We start from the raw sequence: 27,893 nt of genomic DNA, 5'->3' as shown, positions 1-27,893 counted from the left end.
CGGATTCAACAATCACAACCTCCACGGCTGCTAAACGTTGGATGACCACAGTCAAAACGCATTTCAATTATCGGACATTCACTGTAGGACTAGTTAGACCAATTGTGAAATACAGCACAGCCCCTTCGCATGTTTAATTTTAAGGTAAAGCGCACGGTATAATAATGAATAGGTGTGGTTATTTAAATTTGTATTATTTAAATTATTTAAAAAATGGTAAAAGGTCTATTCCTTAACAATAAAAGCGCGTAAATGGGGTTTTGCCCAAATCTGTCCAAAGTGCGAGGCAACTGAAGTATCCAAATTCGATTAGTAGCTGGATGAGAATATTCTCGTTTCCTGCTAAGGAGGCGGACCCGTGTAAAAGGGGCTTGAACTTTGAGTTTTTTTTTTTCCGTGGGACTCCTGAGGAAGACAGTCAAATATTTGGATATGGACACCTGGGTGATTGTGTTCCTGTTTGTAGGTGTGCACGTTTCTTGCGCCCTTGCATATGACGACGGTAAGAAGTGAGTTTGTGGAGTGTGTTGTACAATAGAAGCTTCAATAGTGCGACTTCAGCCTGGATAAATCTTGCGTGGCATTAGAGCAGTACATTTTTGGGGAGAAAACACATCGAAACTTTATAGGACCTGTTAATGTTACCGTACATATAGATGTAAATGGAGTTATTTTGCTTTACTCTTATTTCTAAGTTTTATTCCGTCTTGAGTTTTTGAAGTTTTTAAGTTTCTTTTGACGGGGTGGGAGGTGTGCGGAAAAAGATAAAACGGGGAATATGATCCCTTTTTGTTGCGCGAAACGGCGTAGTGTGTCTTCGTAAAAATGCAATGCTAATATTTAAAACGACACGTGTAGGGGTCGGATTCCAAATTTCAAAATACGATAGGCAACCGATTTATTAAGATAACTATTACTTTAAGCGTTTGTGGAAGATAAGTTATTTTGATAGTATTAGTGATGCATTATACCAATGCTCTATCCTTCTTTTAAAAGGAACCTAAACAGTGAAAACGAGACGAGGTCGTAGAGAGGCTGTAAAAGGTTTAAATCATATCTACAAACTTCCTAAGAATGGGAGGCCTGACAGTCTTGCAGGATGTCCTTAATTTGTGTAAACCAGACGATACAGTATATTTAAAGGATAAACGACATCATGCATAGTAGTTAAAAGGCTTTAACGCCGAACTTGGGTACATCGAATGGAGCCTTAAATGGATGAAAAAAATACTCATTATTTGTAACGGTCGAAACGTCCAAATGAACTCTAATATTTTGCAGGTTGAAGTGATCTGTTCGCATAGAAAATGGTTAAATGCGTTACTGCTTTATTTACTACCGTTTCCATTTCTCTCAGGCATGCTTTTGTGAGACTTGAACTGGCTCTGTTGTGAAACTGAGCAGAATGGTACCTTACTTATCATTACATAGTTATGTGCATTTCATAACCTTGTAACCGTTACGAACACTGCTGTTGGATTATTATTTTTTAGACGCTCTCCTCCTTTACCAACTTCACAAAGATGATGCTTCTTTGTGAACCTCAATCCAATATTCTCTCTAGTAGCACTTTTCGGCAAGCAAAGCATCTTATCCCATATGTTAGCTCTTGTGAATTTTGACTGTATAGCTGAAAGGGATTTTTGGCTTGGATGTCTGCGCTGTTTTCCATAAATGTCGTTCACCACAGTTGTACTCCCAGGGCTTTTTCCATGGCAAGCTGCATGATGGAACAATAGATCCCAGTGTTGTCAAGGTGAGCCAAGTCAAAACGGTCAGTAGAACAAAATCTAGTGAACATTGAAGTCTGAAGACCTGTTTTTTTTTTCCATTCTGGGCCACATTTTGTCAACATTCCCTCCCCCCGTCTCTGTGGTGTACCACTGAAAGCAGTAGTAAAGCACAGTAGAGTCCAGCCACGTGCTCACCACTGTCCTAATGCCCCTGCCAAGTCTGTACAGCCTTGCTTATTACAGGACATTGAGTGTTTACGTTGGCTTTGGGCTGCTTTCAGGATCAGATTTTAATGACTTCATGTCAAATGCTGGCAGATTGCATACAACTTCCACAGACATGGAGAAATCCAGAAATGCTCAGTATGCCTTATTATGAAGCCTGGGTACTGTATGAAATTTCATGTGAGGAGAAATGAAGCAATGGAGTAGTTCTATTTGTGCAAATGGAAAAATATACACTGAATTGCTCACATATTTAAGCCTCATACTCATTGCTATCCTTAATTTTTGAATCAGAGGTTGGTATACCATGCTGGCCTTTGAGTCTCGGATGTCGGTATCCTAACCAAGCTATTTTTGTGATGCAAGGTCTGTGCATTTTTTTTCTGTTCAACTCCTGTGGTAATACTTGGTCTTTGTGTGTCTCCCTGTCATTCATACTTTCGAGAGTTTCCATTGCTAGTCTTGACAAAGACCAAGGCTGTCTCATCCTGAATGTTCTTACTAAGCAGTTTTACACAGTTTTAAAGGACTGGCCTGTTCTTCCTAATTTGTTTTTTTTTTATGTACTGCTTCTAAATTTAAATGGTTTTTGTATGTGGGCACTGTCTTGGCATGATGTACACTGATGTTCCTGAAAACTATGAAGTGCAAAAAAAAATGTTCTTGTGTCCTGTTGTACTGTATGTGGTTTTTACATTGACTGTTACACACCAAGCTGTGTAACTGTGTATACCCCTCTGAGTTAACTGAAAGTGATTGTGCTGCAGGCTGTCTTGTCGCATAGTGACGTTTGTCAAGTACAACATGAAGGGAAGCTTTGTTGCTCAAATAGCTCCTCAAATAAAGAAGGCAAAAAGTAAATTTAAGTGATCATGGTTTTTGCATTTTTTTTTTTGCTAGTCAATAATCACCTTTCATTTTGTGCATTATATGTGATCTTCCCTCAATAGTAGCAATTTTAGAACTTGTATGCTTAAAATAGTGCTCAAGTTCGTTGTGCTGGGCAACATCCAGTGCTTTTTAAAAGCCTTATAGCCGAAGCCACACGTTGCTTTCTCTAAATTTCTCAGCTTTAAGGCTTTTATGGAGGGGGGGAAAAAAGGCATATGATTTTGAACCTGGAGTGGAAAAGTTGTTTTCATCATGGTAATTGGAATAACAGACACTGAAGGTGAATTAAAATGGCTGGTTGGCCTCTGGGCTAGTGATGCTTTAAGGCTAGAGCTCAGATGTGGAAATTGCTGCTTAGGTGCTTTCTGTGTATGCAGGCTGTAACATGAGGACCAGAGATTGTGAGAAGATTTATGCTGACAGCTTAAACACGGCTTGTCAAACTGACATTGATTGTGGCTTCAGTTTACTTGGTAGAAGACCACATTACTTAGCAGTCAAACTCCTTGAGGGGAAAAAGCACCTTGCCAGGAAAGTACACTTTCTGTTCCTCCTGTATGCTGATGAACTTCAACTTGCCCAAGCATACTTGAATGTGTAAAACGGGAGTAGATCATTAAGGTGTACTTGTTTCTTTAGTTTTCCTGTAATAATAGGACATAAATTACTTTCTCTATTGACTTCCCTTGCATGATTTTTTTTTTTTAGAAGTAAAACCTAGGCCTTAACCCTTGTGGAAAAAGCACTTTAAGAGCTTGCATAGAACTGTTATTTGAAACGTGTTCAGACTATCAGGACTCTGTGTCCAAAGTTAGTTAAAACTTTGGAAAGTGGCTGAAACAAGTAATGACTGCTAGTGGGATTAGTTCCTCTGCAGTGTCATTAGTAGGACTTGACTGCAAGCTTGCTGCAGAAAATCTCACCCTTCAGTGATCTTGAGTATTGTCTTGCATTCTGACAAGGCGTTCGGACCTTAATCCCTTTTTGTCAAACTCATGGGCCTGTCAGCGGATTTTTCTGAATACATTTCTATCCCCTGACTCTAGAGAGAAGTTGCTGTTTAATTTCCTGTCACTCTGTACTCTGGCTGTTTAAAAAGTCTTTGCAAATGTATAAATCTTGGTGCACTGAAATTTCTGAATAACTTTTCTTAACATGCTCCGGTTGTCCTTGGCTAAATTTCCCCATCTTGCAAACTCCTGTTGTATTCCTCAAAACTGTAGTGCCAGAGTGGGGAAAACCCTATTCATAATTATCTTGGGGGAACACGTAATTACTGAATCATAGTAATTGGATTTGTTAAAACTAAAAGGACATTGGCAAAATGAGAAAGGTGCTGGATCCCTCATCCCTTGTTCGGGGTTTTGGGGGACTTGAGTGATCCTCAGCAGTGTACCGAAAACCTGATTTTTCTTTACCATGAAGTTTGAATTTCTAACTTGCCTTGGTTAATTCAGCTTTTTTCCAGGTCCTAACTTTGGGACTCCAGGTTAGTTGTGCCACAAGGCAATGTCTTCCACAAGGGCTCTGCTGTAGTAATTGTTCTTTGTGTAGTGAAGCTTCTAGACGCTGTTGTAGTAGAAAGGAACAAGAGCTCACCTCCCCACGGTAAGTAAGCTTGGCAGCTGCTGTATCTTTCATTCCAGAAAATGGCTCTGCATAGAACTTGGAAGAAAGCACTCTATTTTCATGACTGCCTTTTAGAGCGGATTACTTTGAATCGTCAACACTTAAGCACATGCTAGTATGGAAGAAAAACAAGATTCTGAGCTTTGGGAAGAGAGCTGAAAGATTAATAATTTGCTGTTCTGCTAACATGGAAAGAGACGTGCAGCACGAGTATCTTCTTTGCCAAGCTTTGTCTTTTGTGTTGGCTAGCTGCAGTGTAGGCATTGTTTTAGAGAACAAGTGGGTGGTAGAGACCTGAAGACCCTACATGATTTTAAAATTCTGATAACCAGCACTAAGCTTGGTGGGGGGGAGGTAAATGTATAAATTGCACAAGACCCTCCTCACTGTGCAGGAGGCTCAAATTCTAAAACAAAAAAATTACAGAGATCTGAAAATCAGGGTCCTTGTAGAATGATTATAACTTGTCGAGCATATTGGCAATTAACTACAATGAAAACCGTTTAAGATGGCAGGGTGTTTTGTTCCACAGTCTGTCATTGAGGCCTAGCTAATGTTAGGCAGGGGTGAGTTTCTTTGAGCCCAGGAATGTTTCTGCTTTTCCTCTGAACCAATTCCACAACGGCAATATTTAAAATGTAGTAACCTCATTTAAAATACAGTGTACACATCTGATCTTACAATTGAGCTTTGTGCGGTGTAACTTCTTTTTTTTCTTGGCCTGAGGCCTTCTATTATGCTGTACAAAGCTCAATTGTAAGATCAAATTTGGACACTATTTTAAATGAGGTTACAACTTTGTTTGCAATGTATTGTTCTCCTTCTCATGCTTTTAAGAAATCGGTCATTTGGGCCTTCGGCTTCTGGCCTTTCCTTCCTTGCATCTCAAGAGGGTCTTTTAACTCTCCCCTCCATTCTGTAGTGATTCTGTCCAGCCTTATCTCTTCATAATGTGCTGTACTGAAATCTTAAATGTTCATTAATGGAACAGCTTTGAAATCATGGATACCCCATGATCCTCTTTCCCCCTGTTTTGTGGGGTGACAAACTGAGAGGAGGTGGTTTTTAAGTTGACCCTTTTAATCTTGGCTACCTGTCTCCCACCACCACCCCCCTCTCTGTATGTGAAATTTATTACTGGAGACGAGCATTTCCCTCTTCACATTCCTTATTTATGTAAGTGTGCAGCTGAATTGTTTAGATTTTAAGGAAATACTCGGACTACTACCACTGTACCCTCTTTTTTGTTCTTTTAATCTAATTAAGGTCTGTATATTTTATGTAGGAAGAATACTGCACTCTTTCTCCAGAAAATATTATTCTCCATTGCTCCATCTCTTTCTGCTTTGTCAGGCATTCAAATAGTAGGCATACTCACCTGCTAATGGTCCTAGTATTTAGGCTTCAGAAGGATAGGACTGGACACTAACAAGACAATTTGAAATCAAACCTAATTAGGAGTGGAATTCTCCCTTGGGGTGGGGGGGAGGGATGATCTTGTAAGAAATGTTGGTAAAATATATACCAAAGCAGGTAGGCTTGGACCTGGGTAAAGTCCAAGGTTAGAAAACAATACAGTATGGTATAAATACCATAGTTCAGGTGGGAAGCTGCATCAGCATGTATAGGCTGCAAAGGAACAAGTAATAGGTTTATGTGAACACCTGAAGAAGGCTTCACAGCTGGAATGTTTTCTCTTCTCTTTTCAGCATGGAATTAAACCTCTTACTTGTTCCTAGATGTACTGTAATCTGATATAAGCAGGTCTCATTGTTCTGTTGTAAAAGGAAAGCAGGAGCCACTGTTCTATACAGTGTTTTAGAGCAGATCATGACCATAAATGTTTTGTGAAGGTCAAACTGTTTCCTGCAAAGATCTCGCCCAGGCAGAATATTTACACTGAATCCTTTTGGGACGTTTTAGCAACCATATCGGTAGGTTAGACAATCTAGTTTTGCTCCAAACTACTGTAATGTGGTGAAAAGAGGGCAGAGCATCCAGGGAGAAAGCTACAGTATAAGGGGTGGTGGGTCACTGTAAAGACTCTGAAGAGGTCTGAGGGGGCTACATTGTCAGCTCTCCAAAGTGGGGAGGGGAGTGGAGTGGTGTTTTGACATATGTCTTTTAGTTTTTTTTTTAATGTGTGACCCCATTTTGCCTGCTTCTTCATGCAACATTTTCTTGACTATAATGGAAAAGCACCTATGCCTCCATATCCTGATCATTTCAGGATAGACCACTGTTGCTGTGAATCTCTTTTCCATCCTTGAAGACTGCTGTAATCTGTATCTACTGTACAGTGAAGAAGGGTAACTATGGAGCTTTTATTATCTTTCGTATTCTTGAATCATGTGAACATGGTCACATGGGACTGGCATTGATTTGTGCCAGACATGCTACAGAACCTCCGCATACATGCATACAGTAGGATAAATTGCCAAGCAGAAAGTTTTGGCTTTCCCTGCCTTCCTACAAGATTGATTTCTTAAGCCATTACTACAGCATACTTAGTGGTTGCTTTGGTAATTGATTTCTCTGTTGGTAAGATCAAACCATGTTACTCACCCTGATGGTGGCTTTATGAATGTGATGAACAGGTTTTAATGGGGTGGCTGTCCATGGCATCTAAGTAACCAAAACTTTCGAGTTCTCAAGTTAGAAAAGAAATGGGGGAACTGCTTATTAAAACTTCTCGCAAGGGCATTTCAATAAGTAGAGATTTTTTTCATCCAAGGTGTTTGAGACATTAAGTGCTGGTATAAATGGCAGAATTAACACCTTAACTTATAAGGGAACAATTTCATCCCCTTATGTGTAAACAAGCACTGATTAGAGTGATCAATGTGGAAAATCTGAGCAAAAGCTAAGCCGTTTAAAGATGAGGGCAAGAAATTGTATAAACAAAATGGCTTGTAGCAGGCAAAGAAGTAAATGCTAGAAAGTGCTGTAAATCATCCTTGGCACACAACGCTTCCACTACTTGGGACTGACTAGTGAGAAGTTGTCTTGTGAGTTTTTAAAGGGTTTAGTGGAGTTTCTGAAACTCTCTTGAGGGAACACAGTGCAAAATAGAGGCTTGGCACAGATCTGGTCCAAGGCATCGCCTGCCAGCAACAACTGCATTAGTAAGTGGAAACACATTGATGTCAGATCTCAAAAGATTGATTCTACTTCCCTCTCTGGCCACTCATTTATAAATGATTCCTATTGGCTGCCTGAGCTCTCCCATGCGTCACACTGCCTACTTTGAAGGAAAATCAACAGTCTGTTCTGGGACTGTAGTGTTCTGTCTAATGACCCATGTGTAATGGGTTTCGCCATGCAGTTCTTAAAACATTCACCATTCTGAAGAAAATCCCGCTAAATTGCATTGTATTCTGATTTGACTTGGTGTCCCACTCCCTGGTCTCGAGCAGGTTCTGTTTCCATCATTTTCCCTGGAGGTAACGCCTCCCTCTGGACTTTTCCTGATTTCCCGCTTTCCAGCCTTGAGGTTAAGTGATTTCTCATCTCTCTTTCCAGGGTAGGCAGCTCAGTCAAAACAAATGCCGGAGGAAGTATTTATTAGCGTGGTTCTCCTTTGATCTTGAGAAAGTTGCATAGGGATGGTGTTTGAGTTAAAAGCCTGAAACCTTTCATCTTGCTTTGTGTGACTTTTTTTAATGTGCCTGCCACCTTGACTGCTGCAAGATGAATTTGTAGATGCATGTAAAGCACTGGTAATGGTGTGGGTGTGCTTTTTAAAAACTGAGTAAATGGTACTTTGCATGCTTCTGTGCTTTAAGGCACTGTATAGTATGAGCCTGGGTGACCCACAGAATCCAGATTCCAACAGACGATGGAATAAGAATTTAATAGGATGTCTACACTGGGACTCATGGGTTCCCAAATGAGTTCTGTTGGGATCGCTTTATTTGCACATTATACACTTCTGATGCATGCTTACCCTTTACTGACCAAGATAATGTCTTCACTGATTTTGAATTAAAATGGCAAAATGCAGGTTGTACTAGTGAATCTTTCCATTCTCTATTCGCTATGGAACTGTCCTGAGAAATACTATTATTGGGGCTGTTCCTTTTTATATATAGTAAAATTGTTATACAATGCAACTTCTGTAGAGCTCCTTCGAAAATCATTTTGCATGTCACATTTATCATGCTTATTATTTGTTTTTTACAGGGCCCTAAGATCTTGGCCCTTGCTGTCATTTCTGAAGCGAGCTTTCACGTTAATTCAACTGTTAGAATGTTTCCTATTAAGTGATATTGTAAGTTTTCCCACTGTATTGGTAATGACTGTATTGGTATTGCTGATATCAGGTTCTTTTCCTCACCACCCTCCTGTGGAGTACAGTAGGTATACCTTTTAATACCATTAATCAGTAATGGTATCCTGATTTTTTTTTTTTAAATGATGCTGATTTTGGCCTGCAAAATCTATGGATTCATCTGGACAGGATGTTTATCGTAGTGCCAAACCAGCACATTTGCTTTTTCGTTTAAAACGCCATTGTAATGTTCTCTGGCTGCACAGAAGTTGCTGAAAATGCCTTTCAGTTCTATTTTTAATATTCTACTGTCTCTAGTCTGGTTTTTTTGTGTTTTAGGGTCTGGATATTCAGCGTTTGAAGATGACGAAGACTCTTATGCACGTAGATATAAAGGTGAAAGCTTCAACTAATCACTAACCTGCACCAGCTCAAGAAGCCTGCACAGCATGCATGACTGCCGTTTTGATCACTGTAACGCCACCAACAACAAGATAGCATGGGAGCTGACCACCGTGGACCCAGTGCAGTGAGAGTCAAGATGGTCTCTAGGCTAAATATGAGCCCCAAATATTTGATTAAAAGCTTAGCTTGGCAAGTTAAAACTATGGTTAGACAGATATGTGAAAGACTTGGTTCCTGATCAAAATGAACAAAGCAACCAGTGTTTTTTGTTCATTTTAATGGTAATCAGTAATTGAATGGTTATTTTAGAGTCTTATGGTTGGGACTCTAAAAATAAAAATGGTGGATGGGTGGCTATTGAACTACCTAAGGATCAGTTTACCTCCCCAGGTTGGTTTTTAATAAAAGGTCATTTAAAAAGCCTTAAGGTTTGTAACAAGTTTTGAAATGCTCACAGTTTGATCTCATCTCCCTTCCAAAAACCTCAACGTAAGTATATGCTCCCAGCTCATGCTGATATGTTGTGCTGTAAATTTTCTGCTTAAAAATGTGGTATTGATTGTGTCTTCTTGGGTAAAATTCCTGTCATGGTCAGAGTTGCATTTACCTTCTCTTGCCAAAATGGGGAGCTCTTTTCCTACTTATTTCTACAGAAGAACCACCTCGATCATGTAAAATGTAGCTGTACCTGTTTTTTAATTCTCTGAAAACAATTAAAGTATATTGCAATAGATGGAAGATTTGCATTAGTGAATAAAAGCAGAGTTCAGTTGGATTACTGCCTTGTCTGAGTGTTGACCCAGGGCCTATGGAGAGTATTAACTTTGTAACTTTTATATTTTTGGAATACTGCCCGTCTTGGCCTTGTAAAACCTGAGATCTTTCAATTGTCAAAATTTATAGGAGCCTTTTGGGGGGGTGGGGAGATGAGGACTGAATAGACTTGCCCAGGCCAGGAGTGTGTGAAACTAAATCTTGAATTGTGTAGGAATTAACCGAGGAGCATAATTTTAATGGTGTGGGTTGTTTGCTCCAAGTGACAGTACAGCATTGTGCATAAACTGTTGGATAGCAACCCACAAAGTTCTGCGTTTCGTTTGTGACGGTGACATTTGTTAAAGGACTGTAGCAAATGCTTATTTCCAGCTGGAAAATTCCAAGCCCATAAGACTTTTTCTTTTAAAACAGATAATGCTTGTTACATGTATAAAACATGCTATGAAAAAAACACATTGTGCGTTATTTGGCGTGCACATGAACTGCTGCCAGCTTTCCAGAAGATTCTTGCATGTTTTAAAGGGGAACTGCAGTCCCAATTTCACAGACCAGTTATTAAGTCTTGGTAATCAAAGGGACAGTATTACAAAATTTTACTATTGTTAATTCAGGATTTGTAAACTTTGGGAGGGTACCCTGTGGTCTGTTTTGTTACAAAGCACTGCTCCCTCCACAGGAGAGAGCGCAAGTTTGTGAGAACTGTGAGCAGGAAGGTGGTGGCTTAAATCGCTAGTCAGTGTAATAACTAATATACAAGTGAATAAGTGCAGATTACATTAGAACATATGTTGTATTTGTCGGCAAACCATCACGAAGTCGCAGGTAGAACTTTTCTGTTGGATAAAGGGAGGTGTTCGCACACCTGCTTGTTTACAGTGTAATAAGATGCTCAACATCACTGGAAGTTCCGTTTCCTCATTCTGAGGAGCAGCTGCCCATACCTGGCAATTGTCTAGTTTGTGATGTGCACCATAGCGTGTAAACCCTACAATTTACATTTGTTAATCATTGTTTTACATGCGTTCATCTATACCAATACATTCTAACCCCAAAATACGTTGAACACTGATTCTGAAGTCCCCCAAAAATATGCAGTTGCTCATGCAGAATGGCTCGTATACAGAAAAACCTGAAGGCCTATCTACATGGAGATTTGTTATATAGCTAGGAGGTTTGCCGCATGCCATTTATGTCGGAAATCACGAAGGAGTAGCCTGTTGCTTTGTGACTGGAAGTCTCACATTTTGTTAAACTGGTATTTCCACAGGTAAGGACGTGCAGGGCTCTGTATTGTGTGGCTGATCACATTTAATAGCTTTTTGCTCATGTAAAGTACACAAGACTTGTAAACTGGATTGCTATCCTGTTTCTAGATCACATTTACAGCCCCCCTATTAAGGTTTGAGGCGTTCATGCCAATAATGAAGTATGAAAGCCAGACGTTTGGTTGTGGGGAATGTCATTCATCTTCTGACGGGAGAGCTCACTGTCCGGCCCTGAACTCGTTCCCAGGAACACCTTGGTGTGCTCCCGTCAAGGTGAAGAATGGCCATGTGAGCTGCCAGACCCCCCGGGGGGAGTATTATAAAAACGTGATGGGCACCCGGTGCAAAATCGGCTGCAAGAAGGGCTACGAAGTGGTGGGGCATCCGGAGATCATCTGCATGGCGAACAAGAGGTGGTCGGGAAACTATGCGTGTAGAGGTGAGCATCTCAACCTCAAGTTTGCCATCTGAGGTAAGCAGGCAAGGCAGAGACCCGTCAAGAGCCGAGGATTTCCTGTTGCGCTTTTTATACTGCTTTATTCTGTTTAAGTGAGGGTCTGATTTGTCCTAAAGCAGTGTGATCTAATCTAGTATTTTATTCACTAACAGTGAATGATCCTGTTGGAGAGGGAGAGTAACAGTGTTTGGATTAAACAGTCTAATAGCAAAGTGGCCAAATATATCCTCGAGTTGGGTTTTATTCTGTACTTTTATCTCGGTATCTTACATTGTATGATGCTGAGCCTTTTTTTTTCTTTCAAATTGATTTTTTTTTTCAGAAATCCGCTGCCCTAAACTGACCATGCCAGCCAATGGAGGGTACAAGTGCTCGGATGGCTCTTACTTCAACTCCAGGTGCGAGTTCTTCTGCTCCCCAGGGTATCAGCTGAAGGGAGACAGGATGGTGATGTGCATGAGTAACAAAGCCTGGACAGGGAGGCACACCAGCTGTGTGGGTGAGTCGGAAGCCCTCTTCTGTTTCTGGTTACTCTGTAATTCTCGCAATTAAAGAGCGGAACTGCACATGCTTCCACACTGACGATAGCATTTGTTTCAGAGCTACTCTAATTGGATAATGAAGTGGTTGCAAGGAAAGAACAGTTCTCAAGTCGGCTTTAATTGCCAAGCCCAGAGGATATAATTGTCTTAATTTTGTGTGCAGACACAGTAATGTGTGAAACCAGTTGTTGCATCTCTGTCTTTTCTTTAGCACTTGTGTAAATTCTCTTACACTTGTATTCCACTGTTTGGACTTCACTCAAAGCCTTTAAAATTTAGGCCCAGTGAATTCCTTGTTTGAAATCACTCTGATCACTCTTGCAGTAACCCTTCACCTTGAACAGATCTCCTGGGATTTTCTCCAGTAATGAGACCACTGGAATTTAACAGCTCTATAAAAGAGGGCATGCGAAAAAGAAACCATGGGTTCTGTTCTTCAATGACAAGGCTGCCATTTACCCTCTTGACCAACAGATGTCAGTATAGTCTCACTTTAGATGCTACTCATTCACCCTACAGCTCTTGCTTAATGATGTAAACTAGATTTCTGTTGACCTAAAGCATAGACTGCTGAACTGACTTTCTCGCACTTGGTCATCTTCAGAAAGGAGTAACTTATTGATACAAATTCCCAGGGTTTTCATTTCCTGTGTTTACTCTACTCTAGCTGCCTCTTAACATAGTTATCAGTATACTGTATTGCACAATGTTAATTAAGCTTGATGTAATTGCATAGCATTTAATGCTTTTCATGCCAAAGGATGGAAGACTTGACATAGAGAAAGGGATCCACTTCTTCCACTACTGAAGCGCAGCACCTAACTGGGTGACTTGAGACAGCCATTATGTAGCAGATCAGTGTGGAATTTTATTTTAACTTGTGCAAGTTCACAGGAATATTTTGCCAGGACACTATAGTTTAACACTGCAACTATTCTGAATAGTGTCATGGATTGCTGTCCGAGTGGTTGGTTTAAAATTTTTTTTACTCAATGATGGCAGTCTTCCTGGTTACCATCCTAGGTCATTAGAAAATGTGGTCCAGAGGGTGGAGTCTCCCAGCAGCAACCTCAGTTTCCTTAGCTCTCCCTCCACTAAGCAGGTCCATCTGAGACTTGGATGTGATGGTATAGCAGGTGGTAATATCGGTCCCATGGGAAACAGTATTTGATTATTCGCACTGAAGCATTACTGGTGTGGAAGTATACAACTTCTGTGAAACAGAGCTTAGTTTTGTAAATGGGGGGGAAAAAACAGTATGAAATGGTAAATGTACTACCCTAAGCAGCTTTATTGGCAGTTGAAAGCAAATCCTACCTCTGCCTGCTGTGGAGTCTTGGATGCGAGTTCCTTTGTTCAGCTTAAATTGAACTTCCTGACAACTCGGTATAATTATTGTGAAATGTGATGGAACTGAAGAAAAGAGCTTCTATAGGACTAATGGCTGAGGATAATGGCTTTCTCTTAAATGGTGCCGAAATGTCCTTGGTCTCCTGCCACCTCACTGAAAGCCTTACCAGATCTCCCAGGAGACCACATAATCTACTGCTTTTCCCCGGAGAAGGGGGTTTAACTCTCTGACCCATTTTCATTGGCAGTGAAATAAGCTTCCCAGAAGTGTTAATTCTTACTCGGCATCCTCTATTATCGTTCTACCTAATTTCAGAATATACTGTAGCTATTTAACACTTCTGTAGCCATGGTTGTGCTTGTCAGTTTTCTATATTGAATCTTGTGTAATCTGTCCCTTCAGCCACAAACTAATCGGATTTGAAGCGATTTTTAAAGGAACTGCAAAACCAGTTTCAGATGTGACTTCCACTGTAAGTCAACTTACCTGGTTTGCGAAAGCATGGGACAGTTTTAACCTCCTAGTGGGAGCTCTGTCGGACATGAAGGGCCCTGTATTTAAAATGCTTAAGCGTTTTGTTTTCATCTCTCCTTTAACGGAGATCCTGCAGCTTGAGATCTGGCCAATGCTGTCTTTCCCAGAGTGTCTAGTAATTTCCAGTTCTATGGCTAGATTAGAGATGGTGTGATTAAGAATGAATATCCAGTGAACAAACAGAATATTGTTCCTGTCCGGTTAATCCTATTGCAACATTGGTGCCCTTTTAGAGAGTGGAGGGAGGGGGAAAATCCCCCAACTCATTTTAAATAGATAGTGAAAAATACAACTATTTCCATACATGGCAGCATATAACAATTTGCATGTAGACCAAGCTTCTAACCCACAAATGATTAAAACTGGTAATACTGTCTGGTTCTTTTTTTATATTTGTCAGATCCTCTTTTTTAAACTCTTCCAAGAGTTCCTTTGCTCCACTTTTCTAGCATCTGGCTTGGCTGTCGGCAGAAATGGAGCCTCCTCTCTTGACAGTAGAGGGCTCCGAGCGCAAACCTTTCAAATCCAGGCTGCTCGTCATGAGTAGCCCCATAGATCAGGCCACTTTGCAGCATAAAGGTGTTCTGCATGGAGATCAAAGGACCTTTGCCTCTAATACAGTAAGTTGCTATTGCACAAAGGTCATCCATCACTTGGTAAATGTCACGCTACAGTACCTGATTTCTTACCATATCTTCAAGTGATAAGCTTCCTAAACAGTTTGCTCTAAATGGCATCTGTGCTGAGGCAGAACGTGATGGGGGGGGGACGTGTGTGCCACTGTGACCGGAACAATGGTCTGCAAAACCCATTAGCTTGTGAATAGTACAATACAGTATGAGCAATTATTTGATATTGAAAGGTGTTCATCAGAACTGCTACAAAATGTACATGCCTTTTATGACCTGAAACCAATTTTAATCATTGCTTTTTTTTTTCTTGCAGTTCAAGTCCAATTTACCTTTTACAATTGGTAACATTTTGGTAAAGCTTAGTGTTTGCTGTCACGTTTAATGCAGATCTACACTTGATTCTGGGGGTAAAGCTCCTTTTAGACATTGCATTTTGCTCCAGATTTTTGCCCTTTAATCTTCCCATAAAGGCAGGTTTTACTTTTTCCTCTTCTATTTTCCATAATTACCATTTCATTGAGGAGAAATGGAGAATAGACCTCCTAGAAAGCTAAGCGAGTATGGTCTTAACTAGTTGCAGGAGTTTTGCAATTACGGTGTTTGCTACCTTGTTTTGTTTGGCTTGCATATGAAGCATGTTCCATAGGGGAGTAGAGTAAACCATGGATAGAGCTGTTAATGTGAGACTTTTAAAAACAGACACCTGAATAGGCAGTGGTTTCTTGCTTCTGTCTTGTGCTTGTGCTAAGGGACTTGACTCTTGGCCTCGGCAATGGATTAAGATTTCAAACTTTAACACATTAAGGGCACTGGGATTCTCCACAATCATTACCTGGCATCGCTGGGTACTGGCCTTGTAACATTTTACATCATGATCTACTGTGTGATCGCGTGTTGCCAGCAGGAGGAGGTCTTGAGTGCTGCTGTTGAGTAAAAATCCTATTGTGGCTGAATTTCCTCTAGTGAAAAGCTTGGAGGGATGTGCAATTAATGGTGGGGCACCCACCATTATATAGTGTAATTAATGTACACCATATTGTGTATTGGTGTACCTCCAGATCTGATGGCAGACCTGCTCAGCTACCTTCATGTTCAATAGCTGTAGTCAATTTGCTTTTCCCCGCAGATGTGGAGCCCCCGACTATCAAGTGTCCTAGCGTCAAAGAGAAGACGGCCGAGCCAGGCAAGCTTACAGCGCGCGTCCACTGGGACACCCCCGAGGGAAGGGACACCGCTGACGGCACTCTGACAGAGTTGGTTTTTGCAGTTGGCCATTTTCAGGCTCTGATTTGTGGTGATTAATGACCAGACCCATTAACAATATTGTTTTGTAGTGTCCTTTTGAAAGGAAGGAGTCCTGGCTCTGATTTCCCTGAGGGAGACCACAGAATCCAGTACACGGTATATGACCGAGCAGGAAACAAGGGTACCTGCAGGTTCTCTGTCAAAGTGCGAGGTAGGTGGTTTGGGGTGTTCTTTGTTTAGCACTGTTACTTCATATTTCCTGTTCAAAGGAAAGAGTGTTGGGAAGCGTATACTACTCAGTCCAATATGGAGTATAAACTAGGTAGTGTGAGCACCAAAGAGGTGACCTTGTTACCTACACAAATGTGCATCTGTGGGGTTTTTTTTGTTTATTCAGTGTGGTTCTGAGCTTCTTGCTGTGGCAGAAATGAATCTGCTTGGTCGCAGGGCAGCCATTAGATTTAGTTTTGCTGGGAGACTTTCCCAATCCCTCTGCTTGCAACCCTGGATCCTGCCTACCCTGTTTTTTCTCGTGGAATTCTCGACTGCTGGGACCCATGATGCTATTGGGGGTGGGGCTGGGGGGCACCCTTGGAAGTACTAAGAGCTACTATTAGCCCAGTCAGGGCCTCAAAGTTAAATGGTTTCCATTGTGGCTTTGACTAGTTTGGAGGTGAAAATGTAGATGCGAGTTCCTCTACGGCAGAGCAAGAGTTCTTGTAGATCGTGACTGTTTTCTTAGCACAGTTCCGCTTGAACTTGGCTTGTTTAAATGTTTTCTTTCTGTGCCACAGGACATAAGAATTCCAGTTTATTAGTTGCAAAATAGTATTAAACTGTAATGCTGTTAAATACAAGACCATATACTGCATGATCTAGCAGTGGGTATTCCCTGAATTCTATGATGGGCAGTCTGCACCAGGGGTGCACTGGATACTAAAATGGATTTCTGATGATGTCCAGGTGTAGAAGTCTCAGATGGTGGCTCTCGTCTAAATACCTTTTAAAGAGTTAAACCTCGGAATTCCTTTCAAAAAGGGAATGCATCTTCAGTATTGATGGATTAATTGGGAAAAGTACCTGCTAACAGGCCGCCTAGAATTCCTACTGTAAACTAATCTGCATGCTTTCCCATCTGGGAATCACCAGGTTGATTGTCTGCTGCTTTGCTGCCCTTTGCATGTAAGGTTTGTTTTCTAAATAACTTTCTGCTGTTTAGGTCCTTAACTTTATCGCTACTTACTGCTTTTATTGCTGTGGTCCTGGCTTTTGCTTAAGAGCTGGATTTAGTGCTTGGAGGTGTGCCATGATGGGTACTGTATCAAGTAGGCGAACTCCTGTGTTTGCTCTCGACCAGACAAGTACACAGTACTGTTAGTAGAGCAGATGTTATTTTCAAGGTGATCTAAAATGGCTTGTGACTGAATCTGGTCCCATAACCTTGATCTATAGTATATTGGGTAAATTTAAGGCTGTTCAGTGTTTCAAATGCGCTCTAAAGTTACTTTTTTGGATTATAAGGTGGCAGATGTCCCAGATGTTCAAGGAGAATGCATGGAAATTGAACAGAAATGCAAGGTATTCCTGTCGGTTTTAGATGGGTGTCATTTGATACGTTTATATCAAGAGACTTGTCTCGAGTCAAATCGAGAGACTTGGGTCAAGTGTTGGCTTGAGAAATGGCACCATTTGAGAATGAGGTGCCTTTCAGAGCTCCAGTGAACACAAGTTTGAATAGGTAAAAATATATGCCACTTTTGATATACTGTAGGTGGAGTATTGGTTTTTATATATCTTTTTAAATAACCCCATAACTGCAATAATTGAGATGACACTTGTAACGTATACCTGTATTTGAAGCACCGATGCCTTGCATCTGAAAAAAATGCTTCTTTTGTTAATGGTCCCTGTAATTGACATAATGCATAGAATGCAAGAAAGGGAAGTCATCCTGCTACTAGAAGCAGGGGCCTATGTGGGAATGAGAATGGTAACTTCCGTTATCTGGTTATAAAGAGCACTATCGGGGGAAACGAGCAGAAAAAAATTTCTTCGTCGCATGGTGCCTTACCTTCAGCTGAAGTCAAGACCTGATGATCGCTTCACCTCTGTAGACTGGACTTTTTCCCAGTCTCCCTTCTGCCTTCAGTAGGTTTCTACCAATTTAAAACTCAAGAATTCTTTACTAGCCTCCACTGCTAACTGCATTATTCTTGGCATGCCTGGATTTGGATATGCAAGGATAAGCTTATTTGCATGTTTTGAGGCAGCAGGTGCAATGCAGGGTGTTTTGCCTGGGGTTGTGAATGTTCAAAACAAAGGCTGGAAGAGGGATTACTGGATTCTTCAGCAAAATGGAGCATGTTTAAATGGTTTAACCAAACCCTGACTTTCTTGCAAATGGTCTTATGTAATTGAGATTTTGTAACTTGATCTTTACTGGTCAGCTCCTGTTCACCATAAATGGTACACAAGAGCAAAGGCAAAGGTTAAGATGTATTCAGTAAACCAGGGAAGTTCATCCAGGCTGGATTTTGGTCGATTTAAAAAAAAGTGTTGCCTTATGTTCCTCCAAACTTCAATTTATGAAGCCAAACTGGGCTTCCAGTTGTCCATTGTAATTGTTATTCTAAGGGCATACAGTATGCAATCTGAACTGCATGGTGCTCAGTGGGTTCTCATTGTACCAGACTGGAAATGCGCCAGTCTGGTTGGCAATGGGATTGAGATTAAAGTGCTTCGTTGTCAAAATGATTAGCGTCTTTATTAAGAGGGCCCCAACATAATTCCTCCGTGTTGATGGGGAAATCCATGACCAGAAGAAGCAGGTGTTTTAAAACTTCTAGTGTGTCTTGCAAAGAGCAAAACCCAAATTGGGCATTTTGAAATGGCAGGAAAGTCAGGGTATAAACATGCAAAGATCTTGCATCCTAAAATGTGGTGATTTAGTTGTACATAGGAATATGAAGCCTAATTCATCTTGTATAACAGTGGATCACTGAAGGATGGAGGAAATGTCACTTTCTCCTGGAGCAGAGAACCTTTTAAGAAAAGCTTAAGTGCTGGAAAGGAACTGCAACCAATACAATTTGAGTAAACTTGATGGCAGTAGCCTCAGTACCACTGGGTGCCAACGTTTGTCAAATGGGAATACCAGAAAAAGACCGTCCCTCACTTATTCTGCATCTTGCATAATTCCTGCCAACTGGAGTTGGGGGAATCTTAACCAGAGTAACTTACAGAAACTGTTTATCTTGGAGTGCAAATGGTAGCAGTTGGTTAGGCACGTGGTCGATTTATGGTTTGTTCAAGAAACCCTTTAATTTTTACAGCGGCTGTGCTCCAGGGGAGACTTGCCAAGACCGATGCGAGGTCTGAGTGTCTTGTGCTTGGGGTATTGCAGTTCGCCGCTGTGGCCGGCTGAGCCCGCCAGATAACGGCTACATGAAGTGCGACGGCGACGGCGATAACTACGGCGCCACGTGCGAGTTCTCTTGCATGGGAGGGTACGAGCTGCAGGGCAGTACGGCCAGAGTCTGTCAGTACGGGATGACCTGGGTCGGCTCCGAGGCCTCTTGCTCGCGTATGTATGGCGGGTTCAATCCCCTCCGATCCGGGGGGTGGAGTTCTCCACCTTCCTATGGGCGATCCGATTTGTGTGCAAGGTCATGTTAGTGCTGCTGATGAAAAGACTTCAGATTTTTAGGTTCCAATCGCCTGTAAACCCAGTGTTCTCCTGTCAAGATGGGTTACAATAAGTAAAGAATGGTGAGAATAAATAAAGAATATGGTACTTGGGCAGTTTCTCCAGTTACTTTATTACATTTGAGTACTTGAATTTGTGCTGTTCACTAGTAGTAACTATCTTGTGAAAGTTGTACAACTAGGCTCTCTGGAACTTTAAAAGTTTTTGCCCAGTTCAAAATTTGCATCTGACAGATCTCTGCAGGTTTCTGCAAAATGTATCTGGTTAGCTTAAATGGATGACCTCCATTTACAGTACAGCAGCTCTCTGCCATATAAGAGCTGTGCCATCTTCTGTTCCAACAATTTCAGGAGACATTAAGAGAAGCAATGTCAGGGTTGCTCTTGTTGAGGTAGGTGTACAGGAAGTGATCAATGTAGAACAAATGTAGCTTATGTTCTGAACTGTATTTTTCATTCTAAGCTTGTACAATTTAATTCAGGTGCTTGAAAACTACACTAAGAGACAAGGATATGGTACCAGTTTTAGATTGTTACTGGTCCCCAAAAACATGCAGTATTGCAGCAAAATAAATTTTCTGCTCAGCTGGTGATGAGAAAATGTTCATACTGTTTAAAAAGTATTAACTTTGCTATAACAACCATTTCCTCCCCTGAGACAATCTGCTGTGCAAAAAGCACAAATCCATAGAGGGTTGGAAGTCGGAACTGCTTTTCACTGTGGAGAACCCAGTCAGCAGTTCAGAAAGCATAAAGCAAATTGATCAAGTTCTAGAATTCCACTTAAAGGGACACTGTGCATCCTATAGTGCAATTGTACAAGTAAACAAGCATAATCGGTTCTGCTCTTAGTTTGGGGAACTAGCTTGTTTTGTGGTCTGTTTTTAATGCAGCTATGAACATCAACGTGGGGGTGAGGACAGCAGCTTCCTTCCTGGACCAGTTCTATGAGAAGAGACGGCTCATCTTCTTGTCGGCTCCTACTGCAGCCCATCACCACTACAGGACTCAGATGGAGATTCTCCAGGTGTGCTTTGAACGATTACCAGCTTGTTTGTCTACCGTTTTTTTCAAATATGACAACCATCCATTGGAGTTGTTCAGGGTTGCATAGGTCTGCTAGGATACTAATGTGGAAATTGTTCTAAACAATTTCTTTGAATATTTTAATCAAAAAGTGTCGCACTTTGTATGGTGTAAGGTACTTTGCCAAGGAACTGTCATTCTAAAAACAGGTGCTGTCCCTGACTTAAAGGTAATGGAAGAAAGCTACTGAATTTCCATCTAAAAATGCATTTTCAGTCTTTTTAATTACTGGAAATGGTTTCAGTACCAAGTAGATTGGTAACCAGACAACATCCCAATGAATGAAATGAGGTTTGCAGTGTTGGATTGTACAGTTGCCTTATACGGTGTAAATTTAAAGTTTGTAATGAAAAATTCACTTTAATTCCTAAAGTAACTTGGAGTGGATGCCAGTCTATCTAATTTGCTCATTGTCTGTGGTAAGTTTTTGAGTGTAATGACAGCCTACCGATTTTTTCTTTTCCGGAAACCTTAGGGGCATATTTTTCAGTCTTGTGCAAATTAAAATTAATCTGGGAATTGGGTTACTAACAATATTGGTGATTGTTTTCACTTTGATCCTTGAAATGCATTAGCATCTATAGACATTTCGGAGAGCAAAGCACATTTTTAATATGAAAGTATCCGGTTAAGTCGGGCAACAGACACTTCCACCTTGGTAAAAGGATGTACTGGACTCTATCACAGTGAGACATCTATTATTTATGAGGCAATGCCAATTTTAACTTGCACCTTCTTACAGGCTAAACCTCCATGTGGTTTGCTCACAAAGCTTTAACCTTTTGTGAAAGTCATAATATGGATCAAATTAGTGGCCTCCTATTAATGCAAGTAAGTTGATTCATACCAAAACATTCATTAATATGGCAATTTATGTTCTTGGAGATTCTTAACTTTTTATGACACCACAAGCAGAATTGTATCTACTATTTGTGTAAGCTTATTGGTGCTTTAATGTTGGTTTGTGGCCTCAGTAGGTATCCTTTTAAGAGCTATGTATTGCAGTACATGAACACTAATTTTTCTAACGTGCCTGGACTCCTTGTTCTGCTGAGCTGTTTAATTATCTGAATGTTTGATCAAAAGGATTCCTTAACGTCTATAAACCACACCAGGATACCAATTTCATTCCTTTTTACCTCTGGGACGTCTCTCTCCACAGAGCTTCTAGAATTCAGATTGGATGTCCTATTAAAAAATCTCAGACTAGCACCAATACATGAAGAAAGCAGAAACTTCATTGCGAGTTTTGAATATTGAATACAAAATCATTTTTGAAACGGTTAATTTTGGGTGTAATTTCCCTTACAAGTACCGAGACACTTCTTCTAGTTGGTGCTACTGATGTTAGTTTTACTTGTTGCCTTCTGGTACTATTGTTTGAACTATAAGCTTATTGTTCGTGTTAAACACTGGCTCTTCTATGAAATTTGGGGCGGAGAGGTGGCTCTGTGGCTAAGGATCTCCGCCTGTGACTGGAAGGTTGCCGGTTCGAATACCGCGACTGGCAGAGAAATCCTACTCCGTTGGGCCCCTGAGCAAGGCCCTTAACCCCAACTGCTCCAGGGGCGCTGTACAATGGCTGACCCTGCGCTCTGACCCCAAGCTTCTCTCCCTGTCTGTGTGTCTGTGTCTCCATGGAGAAAAAAAAAAAGCTGGGGTATGCGAAAAGACTAATTCCTAATGCAAGAAATTGTATAGGGCTAATAATAAAAAGAAACAAGAAACAATTAAGATCGGAGCAAAATCATGAAAGGACTTGTTCCACAAAACATGTCTTGCTTTACAACTGAGTAACGAACATTAAACATTTTAGCTTAGCTACAGCCTGGGTGTATCAGTAACTACACAAGTACAGCTTGTGTAGTTTTGTCTAAATTGTCTTCATTTTTAAAGGATGAGATGTCAAAGATTTTAGTGACTGTCAACCCACCCCCAAATTGAGGCTTTTTACTTTTCAGAAGGATGCTCTTCTAGTTCACCTTTACTGTGGGTATTAATGAGTTGCTTTAAAAGCAGTTATATTCATTGATTTCTTGCTTGAAAGTGCACATACAAGTGAAGCTGTGCCTTTTGTGTTTGTTTTATTTCAGCAAGCGCAGTGTGGCATTGACCTGAGACATGTCAGCATCGTTGAGCTGGTGGGGGTTTATCCAGCTCAGATCGGGAGGATTGGACACAGGCTCATCCATCCTGGCCTTGCTTTACAGCTCAGGTGTGCGGCACAGAGCCCTCTACAGCTGCTGGCACTTGGCCTCTAAAAAGCCAGAGATCTCCTTGATAAAAACACGACAAACTGAGCAAAATGCATGTACACTATATCTACTAAAGCTTGTGCTCATGAAATGATTAAGCTAGCCAATTAAAAGACCAACTGAAGATTAGAATAGACATAATTGCTGGTTTAAGGTGGTGAGAAATGTAAAAACCTTTTGAGAGTGGATTTGAATCCTTTGTAATTAAATTTAATCATGAGTATTCACTTGTTTTGTGATGAGAACTGTGCAGTTTAATTTTAAGGTGCCCCCTTAAGGTTTTGATTTAATGGATGAATGAAATTCAGTACATACTGCATTTCCAGACATTCAATGTATATGCAACAACCCATTTTTTATCTGCATTTTAAGGTGCAACTCAATTGGACTGTCTGGATAAAGGGTTTCCTGGTACACTGAGGCACACCGCCGTGCGTCCCCAAGTTAAAATTCAGTTCGGTTATGTTTGGGTGCCAGTTCATTCCAGTGGCAATATCATGGTGCCTTGTGATACATTTGCAATGAGGGAAATACAAGTGAAGCAAGAATATAAATGGTTGCTTTGACATGTGTACTATAGCTCTTGAAAAGCGCACCATCAAAAGTTAATGGGTAATGTTGTTTTCACAAGCCCAGTATAAGAGGCTCTTGTGTTTTCCTGATTTTTTTTATTTATTTTATTTATCAAGAACTTGATAAATGTCCCTTGGCCCTTTAGGAAATGTGGAAATGTTTTTTTTGTCCACTTTTTGTGGTCAGAATTAGTTGCCAACGTTTGTCAGGTAATTTTGAACTAACACTTTTTGAGGGTGTGGTGTCAGTGCATAAAGAAGTCTTCACAACCTGACCAAGTTTTGATTAGGGATAGTTGTTGATAGGGTAGAGAGAGATGCAAATCAAAATGCACAAGTAGGTGTTCTGGAGTCAAGATATTTATACAGTATGTAGAAGAGCGGAGGTGAGTGAGATTAGGGTTCTGCTGTACCTCCACCCTAACTTATTTAAAGCTCCAGTTGCCTTTTCATGTCAGACTGTAGAAATAAAGGAGTGTCTTGAACTTCAAGCAGAACATTTGACACCGGAACATAAAAGGCAGCATTGTAGCAGGTGATTGAAATTTGAGGCCACCAACGGCTCAATCCTTCTAGGATACCAGAGCAGCTAGCGGACTAGTGTTGAAATTTCACATGAAAATTAAAGGACAAGGTGGCGTTTGTCTAATTGTTCCCTCCCCCCCCCGCCTTTTTTTCCCCCAGGTTACTGTTGCAGATTTCCCACAACAGCTACAATATGGTTCTCGTTGACAAGCACGGGACGGACAAAGAGCGCTACACCTTCCCAGTCACTGCTGCCGAGCTCTTCACTCTCATCGACTCCTTCCCTCTCCGGCAAGAGGAGATGAAACTGCAGCAAGAGGCTGGCCAGACCTGCTCTTAATGTCCACTGTTCATTTCCCCCGTCCCACACTGGATCTTTCCCTTTCACCTGCTCTTCCCTTCCTGTTTCCCCTCCGAAGGTGCTGAGGAAAGCCATGGCCTTTTCTAACGGATGTACAGAATTTTATTCCGCATGCATGATTTGACTGGGTTTTTTTTGTTCTTAAAGCTGCAATGTTTTTATTTTGAACCTAGCAAGTGAATTTATCCTGTTTTTATATAATCCATTTTTTAGATGCCCCTTAATTACTGTGCAATCTCAGCCCATGACCATGGGGTTTAGATGCTTTGTAAGAAAGGGGTCCATTCCTTTTTTGATTGGGGGGGGATATCAACATTTACAAGCATTAAACTGCACCATTATTTAAAACTTGTCCAAAACTAACTCGTGGGGGTATCATGCCACATCTGTGTAGACAAGTGGTGTAGACTCACTTGCATATAAATGAATGCAATATTATATTGCATTGATTGATTTGATCATGTATGCCTCTTGGAATTTAGTAACTGTAAATTTGTTTAAAAAGGCCCTTTTCGTTGAATCTAGATTGAACTGCTGACAGTCATCTTCCAAGAACTTGCTTTAGCCTCAAATACAAGTGGAAAAACAAGTGTAAGGGCCCATAAAAGAAGCTGACCAGTTTTATTTTGGCAGAAATATTAATGTCCTTGTATGTGTTTTTGTAAAATCCATGAAAGCTAAGTGTTGAATTCTTAATTAGGACACACTGCTTAAAAGCAGCAATTCCAATTTAAACTGAGGTATGTAACTTGAATAATATCAGAAGCATAAGGTTGGAAGTTCTGTATGGAAGAGAACTCCTGAAATGCACAAGATGCACAAGATTTTTACTAATGGGAGTTTGTGCTTTTTCTCAGAATTCAAGTATGGCTAATTTTACTTAAACTAAGAAACCCAAACCATTTTCCTGTTATGTAACAGACTTCTGATTTCCATCAAAATCATTTTTAAGAGCTCTCCATGGTTACATGATGTACTACAGATAAAGTAACCACTCATTTGTGAAAGCAACACAAGAACATTACATGTAATTGCTGATACCTAATGGTTAGAGACATTTTTGTAAGATGGGTAGACAACATAATTGGTCTTGAAAGGCCAGGAACTGGAGATAATGTCGGGAGTTGATGGCACTATAAATTCTGTGATTTTACTTAGCATAACAATGCTTGATCTAGTTTTAGATTAAACATGCTTCATGAATGTGTGGTGAACTTGATTTGACATTTTTTCTGGTTAATGTAAAGAAATCCCACCTGCAATAAGCATTTTAAGACACCTGCCCCTCCACCCCAAAGAAAAAAGTGTACCTATTTCCAGCTCTCAAAAGGTCAGGCTTTCACATGTTTTACTAGATGCATGAATTACTGGCTCCATGCAGTGCATAAGTAACTCATTGTAAATGCAGGCACATGAGGTTTTACAGTTCCAGTTTGGAATGACAAACTACTTTGAGGTAAAGCTAACCTCTGTTTAAGATGGAGAATCAGAATTGGGTTTTCAGCTAAATAAAATTTCTACCTTTTCACCATTTAGGAGGATGTGCACAGTGATCTCTAAAAACATTCCACTAACATGCAGTCCTTCAGACATATCATTTTAATGTCAGGAGGAGGCAGAGGTACAGAGATGGCTACAGTGAGCGCCAGTCATGTGAAATGCAGGCACACTGTAGGTTGAACAGCGCAGTACTATTCATGTCTGTTCTGCTGCACTGTTGGAAAAAGTGCAGACAAATACAATGCAGAAAGGGAAATTACTAAATACAAAGTATCCATGGGTTAGAACGTAATGCTCAGAAGGTCAAAATACATAGAGTAGGATCCAGAAGCTTCATTCTGCTTCCAGCACATGTAGGTCTTTTGTAACACTAGAAGTCTTGCTCATTTCCTGGACAACCCTGTTCTGACCCATGTAGTCCATTAACCAGTTATATCTGACTTCTAGGATTATTAGAACTTGTACAGTTCATTACTCAATTTAATTTGAATCAATAAGTTGACGTTTCTCCACCATGCTTTAACTGTTTGAAGGATTCTAAGCTTGCAGTTTAATTGCACCTCCTAGGTGATACCAGAGGTGGAACAGAAACCAAAGACTAGGTTCTCAAGGAAAAGCAGTGGAAAAGCAGCTATTGAAGGTGGTGGTGGAAGAAAGACTTCTCTGCTGTTTATCAACATTAAAATGCTTCTCTTTTGACATTGGAGGACATCTGAAGTTTTTGTGCAATGAAAAGGTGAAGCATTACTATTGGTAAAATTGGTCTTCTCCAGGGATAGCTGCAATGTTTGGAATCAAAGCCACCTTGCAGCTTTTATGGAAAAATGTAATTTTACTATAAATAACTTGAATGTTACAAGGAAACGTACTGTTATGCCTAGTAAATGCAGCTAGTTGACCTTGCTTTTTGATAAAAACAGGGCACACCTGATCAATTCCTTCCAGTAATTAAAACATTCCGTTGTGTATTAGGTGAATTTATTGCTCATCAAACTGAAACAGAGCAATGGGAAACATACTTGTATGTGTTGTAAATGGATATTGTCAGGTGTTAAGTTCATGCATAGCTTGGAATTGGCACCCTGATGTTGACATCTAAATAAAATACTACAACAGGTTTGTTTTAAATGCATTTGTCATTACACATCAATGCAGTGCTAGCAATGTTTTCCTTATGTAAATGTTCTGACCATGGACTGTCTAGATAAATGTTAATGTTTTAGGTTCTTTATGTAGTTTTAATTTGGTAGGAAGCTGCTCATTCCTAGAAATGGTGTTGTTAACCAGGAGACTGTCCTGGAAAAAATTGATCCACCGCATCTTAATTTTGATCCGTTATAGTATATGTGCTGAGATCCACATTGCCCAAAGGCCTCCAATAACTGGAGAATATGGTAATAACAGTTGTGCTTTGTCCATGGTGGTAATGTGCATTTTCTAATAAGCAACCTCCATTTATCAAAAGGAACTTGCTATTTAAAGTTATGATACACACATTTTTATGTCTATATAGTGTAATTTTTTTTTAATCACAGTTCATTGAAGGAAGTTGCATCTCAGTACAGAAGTGATCGATTCATATTCATGTTAATGTGTATGTTGCAGCTGTGCTTTTAATTTTGAATGTAAAGGAGATTTTTTATTTGGGGGAGGGGGGGGTTGTGTGCATTTATAAGGCATTACACAGTACTGTTTTCCTGAACCGTGTACGTCAATGCATGTTTGAATGAGTTGTAAAAAAAAATCTGTGAGGGAAAAGGGGATTTGAAAGAGGAGTAAATCTGGTTTCCTCAAGTCTTCCTTTTTCCCATGCTTGACCTCAGCATCAGTGTGCACTCCTGAGGGAGTTCGGGATTGTCAATCATTCGCTGCCAAACACTTTGCTCCTCTCCCTGAGAATCCATCCAGTCCACTTCATTCCCATAGCTCAGAC

The 27,893-nt window shown here is 40.5% G+C and overlaps 2 protein-coding genes across 10 annotated transcripts in view; one reads left to right on the top strand and one right to left on the bottom strand.

Moving 5' to 3' along the window:
- The first annotated feature begins 261 nt into the window (after positions 1 to 261).
- srpx (sushi-repeat containing protein X-linked) lies at positions 262 to 27,088 on the top strand. 3 transcript variants are annotated; one of them, XM_006639217.3, is made up of 10 exons: positions 262 to 502; positions 9,088 to 9,144; positions 11,443 to 11,634; positions 11,975 to 12,151; positions 15,838 to 15,964; positions 16,046 to 16,167; positions 19,360 to 19,539; positions 20,555 to 20,688; positions 22,841 to 22,962; positions 24,259 to 27,088. In XM_006639217.3, exons 1-10 carry the CDS (start codon positions 433 to 435, stop codon positions 24,437 to 24,439), a joined length of 1,362 nt encoding a protein of 453 aa, XP_006639280.1. In that variant the 5' UTR covers positions 262 to 432; the 3' UTR covers positions 24,440 to 27,088. The 3 variants fall into 3 exon arrangements, with proteins under 3 accessions (XP_006639280.1, XP_015219645.1, XP_015219646.1); XM_015364159.2 differs by lacking the exon at positions 9,088 to 9,144; XM_015364160.2 differs by lacking the exon at positions 19,360 to 19,539.
- The window catches only part of sytl5 (synaptotagmin-like 5), an 89,685-nt gene continuing 87,836 nt past the window's right edge, over positions 26,045 to 27,893 (bottom strand). For all 7 annotated transcript variants that reach the window (XM_069178939.1, XM_015364157.2, XM_015364156.2 and 4 more), the window contains one exon: positions 26,045 to 27,893. In XM_069178939.1, the coding sequence (XP_069035040.1) occupies positions 27,751 to 27,893 (143 nt within the window). In that variant the 3' untranslated portion in view covers positions 26,045 to 27,750.

Source organism: Lepisosteus oculatus, chromosome 15, assembly GCF_040954835.1.
Source record: "Lepisosteus oculatus isolate fLepOcu1 chromosome 15, fLepOcu1.hap2, whole genome shotgun sequence".
Lineage (NCBI taxonomy): Eukaryota > Metazoa > Chordata > Actinopteri > Semionotiformes > Lepisosteidae > Lepisosteus > Lepisosteus oculatus.
Note: the sequence above shows the minus strand (reverse complement) of the source record. Positions and strands in the feature narration are given on the sequence as shown.